Here is an 18,656-nt window from a genome sequence, read left to right as displayed (position 1 = left end):
CTGGAGTAAAGATTCAGAGACTAGGGGTTCCTGGGTGGCTCAGTGGGTTAGCCTCTGCCTTCAGCTTGGGTCATGATCTCAGGGTCATGGGATTGAGCCCCACTTTGGGCTCTCTGCTCAGCAGGGAGCCTGTTTTCCCCCTTTCTCTCTGCCTGCCTCCTTGCCTATTTGTGATCTCTGTGTATCTGTCAAATAAATAAATAAAATCTTTAAAAAAAAAAAAAAAGATTCAGAGACTACCTTTCAACTATGGATAAAAGCTATTTGTCCTGCCTCCAGAGAGCAGCAAAGAGAACCAGTTGACCTAGAATTATAAAATATAGTCAGTTTGGATTATTTTTAGACGTCATTTAAAGAAGTTGGTGTCTACGTCACATTGATCATTTCTAGCTTTGCAGGAGCCTCATTTATCTTCTAAGGGCTAGTATGTTGTGAAATGTTGTCACATGAGTCACTGCAACTTCTGAGCCTTAGGACTTTTCAGGGAGGCAAGAAACCTGCTCCTCTTTTCTTTCCCCTCTTTTTCCCCAGAGGCTGTATGACTCTTGTCAGGAGTTTTGATGTCAGTTACTTGAGAAATTGTTGCCATAGAAAACCATCATTTTAAAACACGTTTATGTTGGCTTTTCTTAATGGATGGCATTTGGAGCAGCTGAGGAGGCAAAAGAAAAAAAAAAAGACATGAACAGTTTTGTTAGCATTGGCCTTCATATGAGGAATTAGACATTATTTATATTGCTCTCCTGTTGTTCAATGCAGAGCAAGATATTTTGTCCCTTCTAGTTTTCCATTAACTTCTCTGAGGTTGTCCAGTTTATTCGTCTGAGTTTGTAAATTCCAAGAAAGTTCTAATGCCTAATTATTAGAAAGATATCTCTGTAGGTTTGTAGGGTGTTGAGAATTCTCTTTGATATCTGATCACTTCATCACCAGACTCTCTCCTTGTCTACCATCCTTTGCTGCTTGAAATCAGATAGCAGTTAGCAGCCTCTCTACTATTCACCAGCATTAATTCAGGAAGATAGCAAGTGATGGACATTAAGAACTCCCATCAAACCCAAAGCCCCCCTGTTCCGTGTATATGTGTCTATATGTATATGTGTGTATGTGTGTATACTTCAGAGCATCTAATACTTCCAAAAGCAGATATTTGATAATAAATTTATTTGTTCAGCAAATACTTACTTAGCATCTATTATGTTTATTTCTCTCTAGAGAGAAACAAACTTCCACAAATTCTTTACTGTTGCAATTCAGAATTTTATTTATGGACAATGATATTTGAAATGCATATAATTTTCACAAGTCATAAGATAGTCTTTTGATTTCCCCTAACCACTTAAAATGAAGAAAAAAAAATTTTTTTTAAGATTTATTTGTTTATTTATTTATTTATTGAGGGTGGGGGCAGGGAGAGAGAGAGAATCTCAAGCAGGGCTCAGTCTCACAACCCTGAGATCATGACCTGAGCGGAAATCAAGAGTTGGACACTTAACCAGCTGAGCCATTTAGGCGCCCCTAAAATGTGAACCTGTTTTTTAACTTGTGAGGCGTTTAGAGATCAGCAGCAGGCTGGATTTGGCCCATGGGCCATAGTTTGTCAATGCTGTTCCAGAGAGCACTCTGCTGGAGCCCCTGCAGAGTGTGCTTCTAATTCATGCCATGGGTTCCTAGAACCTGTTTGTTTGTGCGTGCACACCTGCCCCCGCAATACGCAGTGTCTATAGGTGTTCTCCCACTCTGCCGATATTCTATTTTTAATTTTTAACCCAAATTTTAGTCAGATTTTCTCTTCAGTCAGGGAGAGTTTTGTATTTGTTCTTAACTCTTGTGATGCTTTCTGATACTAAAAGCAAGTATGTTTCCCAAGCAGATTCCCTAAGACTGGTTACAACTGAAACTTTGTGTGTTTAGCCTATCTCCAGATATGAGTGATGACAATCTTGAAACACACACACACACACACACACACACAGATACACATAATTTCACATTTGAATAAATTTTTTTGTGAGCTCAGCAACAACTCTTTGTCAAGAAAACACTGAATGCTTTCAATTATATGGAAACAAAAGGTACATGGAAAGCAAGGAGAGAAATGCTGGCATGGCTGAACAGTTCCTGCTTTCTGACTAACAGTATTGATCACTGCTTAGCTTAACCTTTGGAAACAAACCCATTCTAATGACTCTCTAGAATAAGAGGCTTTCCCAGGTTTTATTTTCAGCTCAGGATACAACCTAGGATGTACCTTAACAACTTGCAGCCAGGGGCTTATAGTGGAACTTTCATCCAGCTGTTTGTCTTCTTAAAATAAGCTCCTACCTTTGTTTCTGATGTGCCCTAGAACATCATGCTGTCCACCCTTTTTTTTTTTGATGACAAGAGCAATTCAGCCCCTCCAGGCTGTTCTGTTGCTCTGTTCTGCTAGTCCCATGGAATGCATGTGACAATTCTCATACAACACAGCACCCATTTGTTGTTGTTGTTGTTGTTTTTCCAATTTACTTATTTCCTGGGAGGTGACTACAGTAACATGTGAAGTAGCAGACCAGAGGAGAAGTGTGTGCATCAGTTGACTGAGGTCCTCTGAATCACAGGAAGTAACTGGTTGATCTCTCTAAGTTGTTCGAGAAGCAGGGTGCACCATGAAGTCCGGTGGCATCTGATGAGAAGGAAATGGTTTCATCTGGATGGGAAGAATGTGTACTGCAAAATGCTGACTCTCTCCTTCCTACCCTTCCAAGCACCTTCTAGTCATTAGGCCTGCCCGGCAGGCAGACAGATCTCTACCAATATATTCAAAGCTTATGGCTCAGTGGGTGGTAGTGAGAGCATCAGCCTTGATCTGCTTGGTCTTGGTGTCTTCTGTGCTTTCCTTGAGCACCTACCATGTGGTTGTTCCTCCTTGGAGAGTGTGTGCTGAATATAAATGAAATAGGAATGGTCTCTGCCCTCAAGGAACTTAACATTTCCCTGGGAAGATGCTTACACAGCAAATTATACAAAATCAGAAAATAAAAGTAGCTCATTAATTGCTAGTCACAGACAGTAAACAAGAGGGGATATGTCACAAGCAATCAGCCTTGTTGAAGGAGGCAGTTTTGCACTCCATCTTCAAGAAGCTGATGCACCTGACTGTGTAGAAAGGCTCTACAAGAACATCCTAGGCCCGCATAATGAGTGACTGTGTCAGCCCATTCTGCCCCATCTGTTGGCAGAGGCTGTAGCACGTACATATTCCAGCAGTGCCTCATCCTGAAAGTGATGAAATCACTTCGTAACTTTATCTTTGTCCAAAATGAATGGATGCAATTTCTACATCCCAGGAGTATATCAAGACATAATTTGTGTTTGTCAGAACTGTCCTGCTGAAAAATTTGGAAAAGATACAAAATGTTCTTTCAAAGCACTCACTCTCCAAGCTTTCTTAACTTTGCACAGACTGATCCAGCCCAAGCTGAGGACAGAGAAGAGTGAAGTGAGCATTTGCTCATTGCAGGCACCAGCTGTCAGAGCTAATAACTCCAGTTGCTAAATCCATTGCTTTTGAGCTCTGGGCCTCTACCTTTTCTTTCAATGAGGAAAGTTGAAGGATTACTGTTGTAGAATGTGTTTTAATATGGAAATCAAAAGACTTCAGTCATCTTGTCACTTAATATGTCACATATGAGAGAGGCCAGTGAACTGGAAGACTTTTGCCTTTGAAACACCATTGCTGTACTAATCTTTCGTAAGTTAAGATTTTATATTTATAGTGTGTTTGCCCAAAACATCTCACTGAATTCTCAACCCAAACTGCTCTGTTTTCCTGCCCTGAAAGATACTAGCAACATCCTTTTGAGAACAATAAGGAGAATCCTTTTTATTTGGGTATTTTGCTGTTAATCCATCTTAGTATACGTGTTTGAAAGGCAAAGAGGACTGTGAACCCAGAGGTGTATTTTGCTGTTAATCCATCTTAGTATACGTGTTTGAAAGGCAAAGAGGACTGTGAACCCAGAGGTGTTTGAGCAGATAGCTCATTGAGCTGCAGAGCCTCTAGAGAGAATTACGTAAGAGAAACACCCAACAAACTCACAATTCTGTGGATACTGAAGAAAAGTTGATATGTGTAGTTTTGGCATCTTTCAGGCACCTGAGATGATTGTGATGTATTATAATTGATGTTGTAAGGATCTCTCTTTGCAAGGTCTTGTTTCCTTTACATCCATTCTGTCCTACTGCTCCCAGTCCCAATAGTAATTCAGAACTGCCATAGATAGGTTTAGGTCCTAAGATCTCCAGCTCTCAGAATGGCGCAAGTATATATAGGCTTGACCACTGGAATCTAACTATTGCTTTTGAGAAAACGGAGACAAAGCAAGTTAACAGTAGGAGGTACTACCCACCACCCCACGTAATCGCTTTCAGTATTAGAGGTGTCTGGCTGGAAGTTGTAAGACATCTGTCCATGAGGGAGTCTTGCCTTAGGTGGAAGTTTGGACTCAACTTTTACTTTCAAAACCCTCACACTTTACTAAGTGAATTTACATGCTAATTTGACTAATTATAAACCTCTTCAGCCTGGCTTTAGGCTATTTTACTTATATAAACTACAAACTACATAAGGGTTTTGTTTTGTTTTGTTTTCTGTTTAGAAAGTAGTATCTATTTCTGGTGACATTTTTTCTACGTGAAGCTTTTGCATCAGTTACCTTCTGCCCTCGTCAAAGTTGAGCATGGATCTTAGTCCATGGATTATATGACCAACTGATACACATTTCCATATTAGGATGATTTCTGAAGAGAGCAGCAGCAGCAAGTGAGTCTGTGTTACATAGGCCAAAAGTTAGGATGCCGTAGTGGAAAGAGAAAGGGTTTTGTTTCTGGCAGCCTTGTGGCCCCAAGACCTTCTGCAGTTAAGCACTTTGATCTGTAAAATGGAGACAATTCCTCTTCTTGGGTTGCTGTGAGGGTCACATGGGCTGACTTATGGTAATAAGTGACTGGCATTTTGAAGGCATCTGAGTAATGGTGGCTGCTTTCTTCAGTACAACAGGTATGGCCTTGTTGGGTCAAGTTTCCTTCTGTAACTGCAGCATTCCCACAGGGCCCTTCTAGCTTTAAACCATTGAGGTTCTGTGAAGTGAGGAACAGGTCCTCCTGAGTTACATCCCACAGAATATTTATTGCTTGGGTAGAAATTAAGGCCCCAGCTATCATTTGGGAAAAACTGATGGTCAGATTTTTTTTTTTTTTTTTAGTTTAAACAGTATGAGTTCTTTATTTTGTACACCTAGGACCAATATTTACTCACAATAAAATTTTAGACACACAATAATCACCTACTTTTAAATGAACATGAAGATTAAATTCCTCATGAAAACAACCATTAATTTGCATATGCATTTCCTCTATAAATTGTATCTTGCTTCACATTTCAAATGAAATTCTCCAAAGTTGCATTATTTTAACTACAAATTAAAAACTGTGTATTCTTTTTATTAACATATATTATTTGCTTCAGTGTTCAGGTCTGTGAATTATCAGTCTTGCATAATTCACAGCACTCACCATAGCATATACTGTCCCCAATGTCCATCACCCAGCCACCCTATCTCTCTCTTCCCACCCCCCAGCAACCCTCAGTTTGTTTCAGGGTATTAAGAGTCTCTTATGGTTTGTCTCCCTCCCGATCCCATCTCGTTTCATTTTTCCCTCCCTACCCCCCATGATCCCCGTCCTGCCTCTCAAATTCCTCATATCAGAGAGATCGTATGATAATTGTCTTTCTCTGATTGACTTACTTCGCTTAGCATAATACCCTCTAGTTCCATCCACATTGTTGCAAATGGCAGGATTTTGTTTTTTGATGGCTGTATAGTATTCCATTATGTATATACCACATCATTATTGGTTCGTCTGTTGATGGACATCTAGGTTCTTTCCACAGTTTGGCTATTGTGGACATTGCTGCTATAAACATTCGAGTGCACGTGCCCCTTCAGATCCCTACATTTATATCTTTAGTGTAAATACCCAGTAGTGTGATTGCTGGGTCATGGGATAGCTCTATTTTCAACTTTTTGAGGAACCTCCATACTGTTTTCCAGAGTGGCTGCACCAGCTTGCATTCCCACCAACAGTGTAGGAGGGTTCCCCCTTTTCCGCATCCTTGTCAACACCTGTCATTTCCTGACTTGCTAATTTTAACCATTCTGACTAGTTAACCCGTACTTTTGTAAGCTCAGAGAAATGAGAAGACTGAGATTTTCTGGGAACAGACAATATTAACTCAGGAAACAGAACAACACAAGAAACTGTTGCACTTTATATTTTAAAAAGAGTAGGTTCTAAAATACATGGAAAAGATTTCAAGACTCTAAATGTACCCTTGGGTCTTTTTGAGTAACTGACAAAAAAGAAGGCAATACAGTGGACATATTACAAATTTAGGGAGAGGTTTGTTTTAAAACTGCTTTGTTATTCCCTTATCATTTACCCTCCTTGTTCATGGACCTCTTTCTTTGCAAAGCGTCGTCATAGGTATCCTGCTTGGTCCTGGACATGCACATTTACTTCAGACATGTCCCTGACCGTGCGAACTGACAGGAGGCCGTGGTTAGCGTAAAGCCTGGGAGGATTCCCCAGGCAGAGCCCAGCTCCCACATAGACGACTCTACGACCTGTATCCATCACTGGACCAAAGTGAAAGCCTGCATTTCTCCTTGAGCATACCGTAACTAGTCAGCTATTAAAACTCATGGCCCACTCAAGCCAGGACTTAAAGAATCTTGGGCTGTGAAGGCATAAAAGCCAAGGGAGAGGTTGCCCATCATTCATTCCAGAAGCCCACCAGTTTTAATTCCAGTTGGGTAAAATCATTAGCATTTCCCCCACGCTCTGCCTTCAGAGAACACAAATTTAGGGTGTGTGAAGGATCGGTGGGGATTTTGAAGCCAAGGTATAGAAAAAGAGAACCTTCAAAATTGTTAAGGGGGCGCCTGGGTGGCTCAGTGGGTTAAAGCCTCTGCCTTCAGCTCAGGTCATGATCTCAGGGTCCTGGGATCAAGTCCCGCATCGGGCTCTCTGCTCAGCGGGGACCCTGTTTCCCCCCTCTCTCTCTGCCTGCCTCTCTGCCTACTTGTGATCTCTGTCAAATAAACAAATAAAATATTCAAAATTGTTAAGTGCAAAAAGAGAATTTATTATCATTTTTTACATGGACAGGACTGGAGGAGATTATGCTGAGTGAAATAAGTCAAGCAGAGAGTCAATTATCATATGGTATAACTTACTTGTGGAGCATAAGGAATAACATGGAGGACATTAGAAGAAGGAAAGGAGAAGTGAGTTGGGGGAAATCAGAGAGGGAGATGAAGCATGAGAGACTGTGGACTCAGAAAAAAACGGGGGGTTTTGAGAGGGTGGGGGTTGGGAGGGCCTGGTGGTGGGTATTAAGGAGGGTACGTATTGCATGGAGCAGTGGGTGTGGTGCATAAACAGTGAATCTTGGAACACTGGAAAAATAAAATTTAAAAAAATAGTCATATGTTCTTGGTTTAAAAAAACTATATATTGGACTTTGTGAAAGACAATTTTTTTTGTTTTTCCTTTACTTTGTAAATTAGTGAGACAATGAAATTGGCTTAAACATAGCAGATTTAAGTGAAGTTTTATGGGAATTTGCTTTATGGGGGAAAAAAGTTTTAGATTTTTACGACCTTTCTTAGAAGTATTTGGGATGATTTTCAGGATATAGGTATAAAACAGATTTATCCTTCAGTTAATTGCATTTACTGATTTAATCCTCTAGGTAGTGTCTGTTCTTTTAAACAAATTCTTAACTCTTAGTACAAAATAGTATTTGGCTCTTTCAGCTCTTCTGAATGGTATTACTCAATCTACTTGTTGACTGCCTGCTCTCAGGCAGTCACTACACCACACTACAGGTGGTGTAGAAATGTTTTTCCCATGTGTAGAATGCGCGTATATTGGTGTCACTATGGCATCTTGGCTTGACACTTGGGGTGGTGCTTTGCTATGAACAAAAGCTCATCTCTTCTGCCTGCTTATACTGCCTCACTGAACCTTCTCTGTGATATGGGCAGCACAAACGTCTGTTCAGAGATCAGTAAGTTTTAGACCTCCAAGGCACCTTAGAAGTGACCTCCTTTAACCTACTTCTTTGACCTGATAATAGGTCACAGGCTTAGAGAGGCTATGGGATCCATTTAAGGACCTTCATTAGTTAACAGCAAGTATTAGAATTCCAAGAAAAAAAAAAAAAAGTTTCCTGAATCCCTAAGCGTAAATCAAATGTTTAGTAAGAACTATACCTCTCTTGATAGCATTTTGTATGGAAATGGAAGTTTTCAAGGTATTTATTTGGCTGATTTTTAGAACCCGTTAGCAAATTGGTGTATTCTCAAAGTTTACGAAATAGTAGAGTCACTTGTGGCATTTATGGATTTTTTTTTTTGAGGTTGTATTATGTGATTAATGGAAATATGGAAAGATGCAAGTTGTCTCTGTTTCAAACGACTAGAAGCAACTGTTGCTTTTTTTCAGTCTTACTTTGAAATAAAGACCAAACGTGAAAAAAGTTTTAGTTTTCTTAAGAAGGTATATATTTTTCATATTCATGGCCAATAATATAGAATACAGGGATGACAATTGCTGTAGTAAGAAACTAGGTTTATGATTTATAAAATCAAAATAAGAGCTTATGCTGTAGGAGTCCTAGGCACTGCCCTTACAAGAGTCAGATCTGCAACTGATTACTGCTGTTTCTGTGGCTTTTAAAACAGTTACATTCCTGTGATGTGGGAGGGTGGCTGCCCCTGGCATTAAATGGCTCTCCCCAGCAAGTCATTGTTTTGCCTACACTTTCTTTGAGATAAATAGGATTTGGGTGCTGGCACCTTTTGCTTGTCTCCATGCCCTGCTAAGCTTGGTGTGCAATGGCCCGTGGTTATTAAAATCCTTATCACCATAAGGAGTTGATTATGATCATAGTTATTTTCTGGAATTAGAAAGGCCTGCTGAATTCAACAAGTGACTCAAAAATAGTCTTATATTTCCTAATAATTAAAAGTGTGATTAATGCCAGCAATTAGTTCCTGTGATTTAACTGTTAAAAACAGGAATTCAGGAGGTAATACATAGGTGAGCAAGGTAGGGAGCCATAGGATGCAATTTAAATTTCAGTTCCTCAGACACCAGATGAGCTGGCCTGCATAAAATAAACTCCTTTTAATGCCATGAAACTAAATGAGACCTGCTTTACATAAACAGGACACCTTCACAGACTGTCTCCTGTCTGGGTGTGGCTTTGTACCCTTAAATAGAAGGCAAGAGCATTCTTGCCCATCAAACTGGGATTAGCTGGCATCAGGACACCTTGAGAAGATTTCTTATTCTGCTATGCAGAATTTCAGCCTTTTCAACATTTAAAGAATTAAAAAGACAAGTGACCTTTTTCACTCTCCTGGGACAGCTGTTTTTAAATATTTTGCAAAATTACATGATGGGATTGCAGCCAGAGTTGAATGCTTGATAGGTAACATATGAAGTTGTTCCAACACTTAGTTGGTTTATTCCATATGTTCTGCTGTTTACATTTTGAAATTTTAAAATTGACCACACGATTTTGTGTTTTTAGCCCTGAATAAAATAAGATTTGTGTTAATTGGATAAGTTGTGATGTTGTTGGTATGGTATCCTTTCGTAAGAGCTCTCTGAGGCAATAGCCACTAAAACCCAGTTGTTCATTGATGGAGTTTGATTCTGCTGGAATTTGAAAAAGGATGCTACATTGATTCCACTGAGCTGGTTTTTGAGTTCTGTGTCAAGAAAATGTGTGGTCCATTTATATGTGTTGGTTTGTAATAAAGTTAGCTGCATAGGCATAACTTTGCTGACAACTTCAGGAAAAATTGTAGAATCCTAATTTGGAAATGGATTTATTCAGAAAGTCATTTTTCTACCCTTCCAACATGAAAGGGTCAACCAGTCTCTTCCATGCAAGTAAGCAAAGATGAAAAGAAGCCCGGTTATTATGAAAATCCAGGTTTAGCATTATTGTCTAAGAGCTTATTTCAAAAGTTTCTGTGGGCATAGTTATTCTAAACATTGACTACATAAACCATAGTCCTTATATTCTTCATCTTGTGTGTACTTATTTTCTCTCACACATTTTCATCCTCTTCCTGCCAGCCAGCCAAAACCCATATAATGATGGCAGCATTTCATTTTTTATCCCAAGCTATCAAGTTAGGAGTTTTCTCACTTCTAAAGCCTTACAGCTGAATGTATTTATTTAAAATTAAAATGTAAACCTCACTTAATGCTAGCTGTTATGAGTGAGTAATTCTTCACATTTGGAAACAAGACTAACACAGCCATGAGTATCTAATCCATGTTGGAGTAAGGATGGGGCCATCTCCAGTCTCCCCGCCCCCAGCCGAGGGAAGAATGGTTCCCCACGCTAACCTGCTCTTTATGTGTGGCAGAGGGAACACTTACACTTCCAGCCTTGGTGCATTCTCTTCTGGAGGGCCACCTCTGTCTGTGGAGGAGACAGGTGTTCCTGACCACCAGATTCTAGGTTGGCATTGGGCTCCTGTTACAGGAAGAGCTAGCATATACCTGTGTCATCTATGCTTCCAGGTCAATGCACAGAGACCTGTGTAATCCATAACAGAGCTGAAATAGGTGTCTGATAAAATAACAAAGCTGGAGAACTTCAGTGTCTCTGTGTTTTTAAGGGAGCTTCTGGGTACTTAGTCATCAGGTATAACATTGTTGCTAAGCAGCTATTTACTCACAATTCCCTGTAGGTGACTTGCCAGTTCACTTACAAAGTTAGCTTCTGTCTGTTTGAATACATACAGTATTCAACCAAGTGTCTGGCCATCTTGTTCTGTGCTTTGCAGTTGAGCTCTACCAAAGGGGAGACAAAGAGCCAAGGTGGAAGCTGGGCACTTAGCCTGGTCTTCTACTGCCCAGGGTGAGTAGCTCCATGTGCAGTTCTTTGGGATGCTGTGAAGAGCCAACAGTTGATGCTTAATTGGTTTTAACTTTTTTCCCACCTTAGGATGATGATTCCAGCCCCGCCACTCCAGATGGGAATGCGTCTTCCACTACAACGACCAGTGCCTTCACCATCCAGGAGTACTTTGCCAAGCGGATGGCAGAGCTAAAGAATAAGCCACAGATCATAGCAACAGGGCCTGACCTTGCAGAGACCCGAATGGAAAGAAAAAGGGGAAAGAAGAGAAAAAAAGAGGCAAAAGATAAAAATGTGGAGACTTACACCGAACCCCAGGCCAAGAAGAAGAGAGACCAAGTTGAATGGCAGCTCAGAGACCCTTGTCGGGATGAGAATTCTGGTGTTTCTGCTGAGGATGGAGAGGATTGTGTGTGGCCCCCTGATGATCAGGACATTACCCCAAAGCCTAAAAAAAGAAGAGAAAAGAAAAAGCTGCAAAAACAAGTTGAGGAAGCGGTTGAGGAAGCTACATTACATGACATACCAATGAAGAAGACGAAGAAGAAGAAGAAAAAGAAGCAAGGTTCCGAATAAATTCCTCGAGCCAGGCCTTCTAGCCATTCAGCTGTCAGAGCCCTGTGAGCAAACACCCTTTGGCCTGAAGTCAGAGCAGAGTTCACCCAAGAGTGTTTGTGCACATCTTTTGACGTGCCCGTGGGTTGCTGAGTCTCGTCCTCTTACCACATTTTTCCCAACACATCCCTGGAGAACTTTCTAGTGTTCCAAATCATGTCTCTCATAAACAAATAAATTTCTTTTTAGACCTTGAGCCCTTCAGCCTGACTGTTTATTCATATTTATTTGAATACGCTACATTATGTGTATGGGCACGTGTGTGTGTAGGTGTGTCACAGTCTGTATTTGCTCTTGATTTCCTTCAGTAACAATGAATTGTGCTTCCTTCTCAAGGACTCAGTCTAATTAAAGGATTAAGAGGCAATAGTTTGGATTTACATAGTTCTTTCTGTTCTATAGCCAACCATGCATTTTTTGCCAAGCAGGTATTATGTGCTTACGTTCCCAGATTGGAGTGTTGTTTGGTTTAGTTTGGTTTGGTTGGGGAGATTGTTTTAATATCCTCTCTTCCACCGAGTGATAGTGGCTGTGTATTCAGACAACAAAGTGAGCCGACTCTGGGGACAACTTAATCTTCCAGGTCTCCCAGGAGGCCTCTCAGCCAGCTATCCCTCACGGAGTGTGGGAAATCAGAGCTGCTTCCATGTGGTGGTGCTTGGGGATAGTCCCCTGTCATGTGCTCTGCCTTATGAGGAAGAGGTCCTCAGGAGGTTCAAAAATACTGAGAAGCTAAGGTCATGAAAGTAATTTCCTCTGGAAATCAGCCAGTCTCTAGATTGGGACTGCCTTATAAAAGTACCTAAAAGTATAAACATTGCATACATAATAAAGAATATCTTTCTGTGCTGCTCAAACCACATAGCATCACCTCATTGTGTTTATCCTGCCTTCTACCACGCCCTGGCGAGTCTTCCTGTGTGCTGGTTAATCTCTTCCTGTGGGGCTTGACTTCATACCCCCTCATGCCCTCTTTGGGACACAGTGGAAAAGCAAATTCTTGCTTGAAGTTTGGAGGTCCAGCCCTACTGTTTTCCCTGCTCATTTGCCCTCCTCTGCCTTCTTTTTGCTCCTCATCTATTCCTTCTTCATCATCCTTTTGCCCTTTTACTCCCTTTTCCCTGCTCTCCTCTTATTTTCACCCCCTGGCTTTCTTGTACCGAATTTTAGCTGCCTGCTCCCCACGCCACTCTTGCAGTTTGCCACTGCTTGGCCTGCTCTGCCGGACCTGTGTAGGTGTAGGGGGAGGAGGGCCTTCGCAGGCTGTGTGCTCTTCCCCTGATTTCAAGATTGCTGAGGGGTAGAGGAACTAGAACACCCAGATGGTCTGATGACCTGTGGCCCTTGATTCTAACTCTGTGGTCATACATTACATATGAACCATGGCCCTGAGATGCTTAGAATTGAGAAAATATATGAAGAATCTTTGGTTTTAATCCCTTAAAGATTCTGAAGAGTGCTTATTGTTTAAATACACACACATACACACACATCCCACAGAGAAAAGTCTTACAAATTCAGAGCCTGAGGTCTAGCTTCTCAGTTTTATCTTGGCTTCCGGAATTTAGAATCCCAGGCTATGGTCCAGGCTAATAAAACACCCAAGATTTTTCAAGTCAGTTTCCTTTCAGAAGGCACATGCTCCAGTTATCTCTGCTTGTCCCAGCTTGTCAATGAAACTAGGGTTCCAGAAGGGAGTTAATGTATAAAACCTAAAGTGAACTCTCTTTTAAATATATACATACATATATACGTATATATATGTTACACATATATGTATATATAAATACATAATATGTGTATATAAATATGTATGTTTATTATATGTAGTCTTTTTCTTTTTTGGTTTTTATTAAACTTTAACTTCTCTTACTGATTAAAAATCAGTGCCAGGAGAATATACTCAACTGTGTGCAGAAGGAGGAAGCAAATGGGTATTTAGGAAGAAGGTGTGATGCTTCTAGGTCAAATGAGGTGAAAGGGCCAACTGGGAAGACCAGAGGCCAGAGGTGCTGAAGTGACGTTCTTTGGAATTCCAAGGCAATTGCACCGAAAGGGGAAGTGCAGCTTCCATAGATTGAGCCTGTAGACTATGACGATGATTATATTAATGAGATGCGGAAAGAACTTCTAAATGAGTTTAATGGCCAAATGGGTAGCCTGAGTAAAAGGCACATCTTCAACAAAGAGCAAACAGTGTGACCATTTGCTTTGAAGGACACAGAATTTTTATTTTCTCCAGACAGCCTTGGCTTTCATTTTTCCCAAGAGTTCTTTTTCAGGACTCTTAGTTTTCTGAAACTAAGGATCTAAGTGGAGGACTTAGAGGACTGCATTTCATAGGCATGTTTTCAAAATTGTTCATGTACAAATCCTATTTTTTGCCTTAAATTATCTTAAGTGAAAATACATTAATTTTGTATTCTGCTGTGCTTTCTTCAGTTTTAAGAGGTAAAGCAGGTTCTCAGGAGATTTATCCAACAAGGAGGTTCCAAATGTTCTCTTATAGTGCCCTTTTTTCCTTTTTTGGTTAATTTTAATAGATAATAATTACTACTATATGAAATCCTATGTGCCTGGCCCTATTCTATACAGTGTAAATAAATCAACTCGTGTATTACCACCCAGTAAAATAATCATTATTGTAATTCCATTTTACAGATAAATTCTGTTTTATAAGAGGACCTCTTTTAATTTGTACAGCTAGATTAATGCTGCTCCCAGAGAACCAGATGATTCAGTCCCCTCTCTACCCTAGTCGCAAACCCATGCTCCTTTTTTTGGTCCGTGACTTTACCACATCCAGTATTATCAGTTGTTAGCAAAATTTTCTGTTGCTGGTGCTCTTAACTTTGCATGTCACTGTTACTTGTATTTATGTATTCTCAATTTATTTTTAAAAAAATAGCAGTTCACCCATTTCTTGTACTACCTACCACATCTTGAAAACACTAGTCTGTTTTCTATATCTTTGAGCTTGGTTTTGTTTTCTTTCTTTTTTTTTGTTTACTTACAGTTTTTAGATGCCACTTATAAGAGAGATCATATGGTGTTTGCCTTTCCCTGACTTGTTTCACTTAGCTAATGACCTCAAGGTCCATCCATGTTGTTGCAAGTGGCAAGATTTCATTCCTTTTTATGGCTGAATAATATTCTTTTCTTTGTATTTATAAATTTCTTTATCCTTTTATCCATTGATGGACACTTAGTTTTTTCCCTATTTTAGCCATTGTAAGTAATGCTGCAAAAAACATGGGAGGTCATATATCTTTTCAAATTAGTGTTTTTGTTTCTTTAGATAAATGCCCAGAAATGGAAATGAAGGATCTAATGATAGTTGTATTTTTAATTTCTTAAGGAACGTCTATGTTTTTCCATAGTGGTTCATCAGTTTACATTTCTTTCTACCAGCAGAACACAAGGGTTCCTTTTTCTGCCACTTCCTCACCAACGTGTGCTATTTCTTATTTTTTTGATAATAGCCATTCTAACAAGTGTGAGGTGATACTGTGATTTTGATTTCCAATTTCCCTGATTAATGATACCAAGCATTTTATTATTTTTCATACCTGTTGGCCATTTATATGTCATCTTTAGAAAAATGCCTGTTCACATCCTCTGCCTGTTGTTTAATTAGTTTTGGTTTTTTGGGGTGTTGTTGTTGTTGTTGTTGTTGTTGTTGTTGTTTTCCCGCTATTGAGTTGTATGAGTTGCCATTGAGTTCTTTATATATTTGGGATAGTAGCCCCTTATCAGATATATGATTTTCAATTATTTTCTCCCATTCAGTAGGTTGCCTTTTCATTTTGTTGATGGCTTCCTTTGCTGTGCAGAAGCTTTTTTAGTTTGATATAGTCCCACTTGTCTATGTTTGTTTGGGTATCAGATTTAAAAATATCATTGCCAAGATCTGTCTGGGAGCTACGACTGCATATGTTTTCTTCTGGAATTTTATGATTTCAGGTCTTTTGCTCAAGTCTTTAATCATTTTGAGTTCATTTTTGTGTATGGTGTAAAATAGTAGTCCAGTTTCATTCTTTTCTGTGTGGCTATCCAGTTTCTTCGGTACCATTTATTGAGGAGACTGTCCTTTCCCCATTTCATATTCTTGGCTCCCCTGTCATAAATTGATTAAACATGTATCTGTGGGCTTATTTCTGGGCTCTCTGTTCCGTTGATCTGTGTGTCTGTTTTATGTCAATATCATACAGTTTTAATTACTATAGCTTTGTTAATAGACTTTAAAATCAGGGAGTGTTTTGCCTCCAGCTTTGTTCTTCTTTCTCAAAATTGCTTGGCTATTGAGAGTCTTTGGTGGTTCCATGCAAGTTTTAGAATTGTTTTTTCTATTTCTATGAAGCATAGCATAGGACTTTTGATAGGGATTGCATTGAATCTGTACATTGCTTTGGGTAGTGTAGTATGGATATTTTAATAATATTAATTCTTCCAATCTATGAATATAGGAAATCTTTCCATTTATTTGTGTCTTCTTCTCTTTCATTAACATCTTGCAGTTTTCAGTAAACAGGTCTTTCACTTCAATTAAATTTATTTACAGGTATTTTATTCATTTGGATGCAGTTGTAAATGGGATTGTTTTGTTAATTTCTCTTTATGATAATTTGTTATTAGTGGGGAAAAATGCAGCAGGGTTTTTTTTTTTAATATTCTATTTATTTATTTATTTATTTGACAGAGATCACAAGTAGGCAGAGAGGCAGGCAGAGAGAGAGAGGTAGAAGCAGGCTCCCCGCGGAGCAGAGAGCCCGATGCGGGGCTCGATCCCAGGACCCTGAGATCATGACCTGAGCCGAAGGCAGAGGCTTAACCCACTGAGCCACCCAGGCGCCCCTGCAGCAGGTTTTTATTACTGATTTTCTATCCTGCAACTTTACCAACTTTGTCTATTAGTCCTAAGAGCTTTTTTGGTGGAGTCTTTAGGGTTTTTTATATATGATATTATGACATCTGCAAATAGTGACAGTTTTCTTCTTTCCAATTTTGAGTGCTTTATATTTTTTTTTCCCTGCCTAATTGCTCTGGCTAGGATAAAAGTGGTGAGAGTGGGCATCCTTATCTTGACCCTGATCTTAGAGAAAAAGCTTTCCACTTTTCATGGTTGAATCTGATGTTAGCTGTGACCTTATCATGCATGTCTTTTATTATGATGAGGTATGTTCCCTCTATACTTAACTTTTTTGAGAGTTTTTTTTTATCAAACTGAGTTTTGGGAAGTGCTTTCTGCATCTATTGAGATGATCCTATGATTGTCATCCTTTGTTTTGTTAATGAAGTGTGTATTGCATTGACTTATCTGCTGGTGTTGAACCACCCTCACCTTCCTCAATAAATCTCTCTTGATCATGATGTATGATCCTGTTAATGTATTGTTAAGTTTGGTTTGCTCATGTTTTGCTGAGGATTTTGCATATCTGTTCATCAAGGATATTGACCTGTAAATTATTTTTGCGTTTGTAGCATCCTCATCTGGTCTTGGTGTCACAGTAATGCTGGAAAAGTTTTGCCTTCTACTTTGTGGAAGAGTTTGAGAAAAATTGGTACTAATTTTTTTTAATGTTTGGTAGAATTCACCAGTGAAGATATCTGGTCCTGAACTTTTATTTGTTTGCAGGTTTTTTGATTACTGATTCAATCTCCTAGTAATCATTTTGTTCAGATTTTCTCCTAGTAATCATTCTGTTCAGATTTCATATTTCATGATGAATTAAACCTTGGTAAGTTGTATTTTCTAGGAATTTATCCATTTTTTCTAGTTTGTCCCATTTATTGGGATATAATTGTTCATAGTAGTCCCTTATGATCCTTTGTATTTCTTTGTTATCAATTATAATATCTCCTTTTAATTTTATGATTTTATTTATTTGAGTCTTCCTTTTTTTTCTTGGTGAACCTAGCTAAAATTTTGTCAGTTTTCTCTTTCCAAACATTTCATTGATCTATATTGTTAATATATTCTCCATTTCATTTATTTCTACTCTATTATTTCCTTCCTTCAGCTAAATTTAGGCTTCAATTATCCTTTTTCTAACTCCTTGAGGTGTATATTTAGGTTCTGTATTTGAGATTTTCATTTATGGAATTAGGCATTTATCATTATGAACTTCTCTCTCCTAATTGCTTTTGGCTGCATCCTATAAATTTTGATATGTTACATTTCCATTTTCATTTGTCTCAAGGTATTTATTTTTCTTTGGACTTCTTTGACCCATTTGTTCAGCCATATGTTGTATAATCTCCATGTGTCTGTGAATTTTTCAGTTTTCTTCATGAAATTTATAATTTCATATCATTATGGTTAGAAAAGGTGCTTGATAATGGTTCCATTCCTCTTAAAGGAATGAAGATTTGTTTTGTGGCCTCACATATAATCTATCTTGGAAAATATTCCATGTGCACTTGAAAAGAATGTGTATTCTGTTGCTTTTGGACAGAATGTTCTGTATAATCTGTCAAGTCCATCAGGTCTAACATATCATTTAAGGCCAGTATTCCTTACTGACTTTCTGTGTGGATGATCTAACCATTGAGGTAAGTGAGGTATTAATGTCCCCTACTATTACATTGCTGTCTATTTCTCCCTTCAGGTCTGTTAATATTTGCTTTACATATTTAGGTACTTCTATCTTGGGAGCACAAATATTTCCAAAGTTATAACTTATTGTTGGATTGACCTCTTTATTGTTATGCAGTGCCCTTCTTTGTCTCTTACAAGGTCTCTGCCTGATAGAAGTACAGCTACTCCAGCTTTCTTTTTGTTTCCATTTGCATGAAACATCTTTTCCCAGCCCTTCACTTTCAATCCATGTGCGTTCACCCATCTAAAATGTATCTCTTATTACGATGAGCCCTGGGTGTTATGTTTAAGTGATGAATAACTAAATTCTACTTCAGAAGCCAATATTATACTATATGTTAACTAACTAGAATTTAAATAACAATTTGAAAAAAGAAAGTATCTCTTGTAGATAGCATACAGACAGGTCTTGTTTTTTTTTTACCCAGGCATTCTCTGTCTTTTGATTGG

At 38.9% G+C, this 18,656-nt stretch overlaps 1 protein-coding gene across 5 annotated transcripts in view; it reads left to right on the top strand.

Annotated features, from left to right (window-relative positions):
- PINX1 (PIN2 (TERF1) interacting telomerase inhibitor 1) overlaps positions 1 to 11,804 on the top strand; it is an 89,622-nt gene extending 77,818 nt beyond the window's left edge. For all 5 annotated transcript variants that reach the window (XM_045997156.1, XM_045997155.1, XM_045997157.1 and 2 more), the window contains exon 7: positions 11,081 to 11,804. In XM_045997156.1, the coding sequence (XP_045853112.1) occupies positions 11,081 to 11,569 (489 nt within the window). In that variant the 3' untranslated portion in view covers positions 11,570 to 11,804. The remainder of the gene's footprint in view (positions 1 to 11,080) is intronic.
- The last annotated feature ends 6,852 nt before the right edge of the window (positions 11,805 to 18,656 follow it).

Source organism: Meles meles, chromosome 2 (assembly GCF_922984935.1).
Source record: "Meles meles chromosome 2, mMelMel3.1 paternal haplotype, whole genome shotgun sequence".
NCBI lineage: Eukaryota > Metazoa > Chordata > Mammalia > Carnivora > Mustelidae > Meles > Meles meles.
Note: the sequence above shows the minus strand (reverse complement) of the source record. Positions and strands in the feature narration are given on the sequence as shown.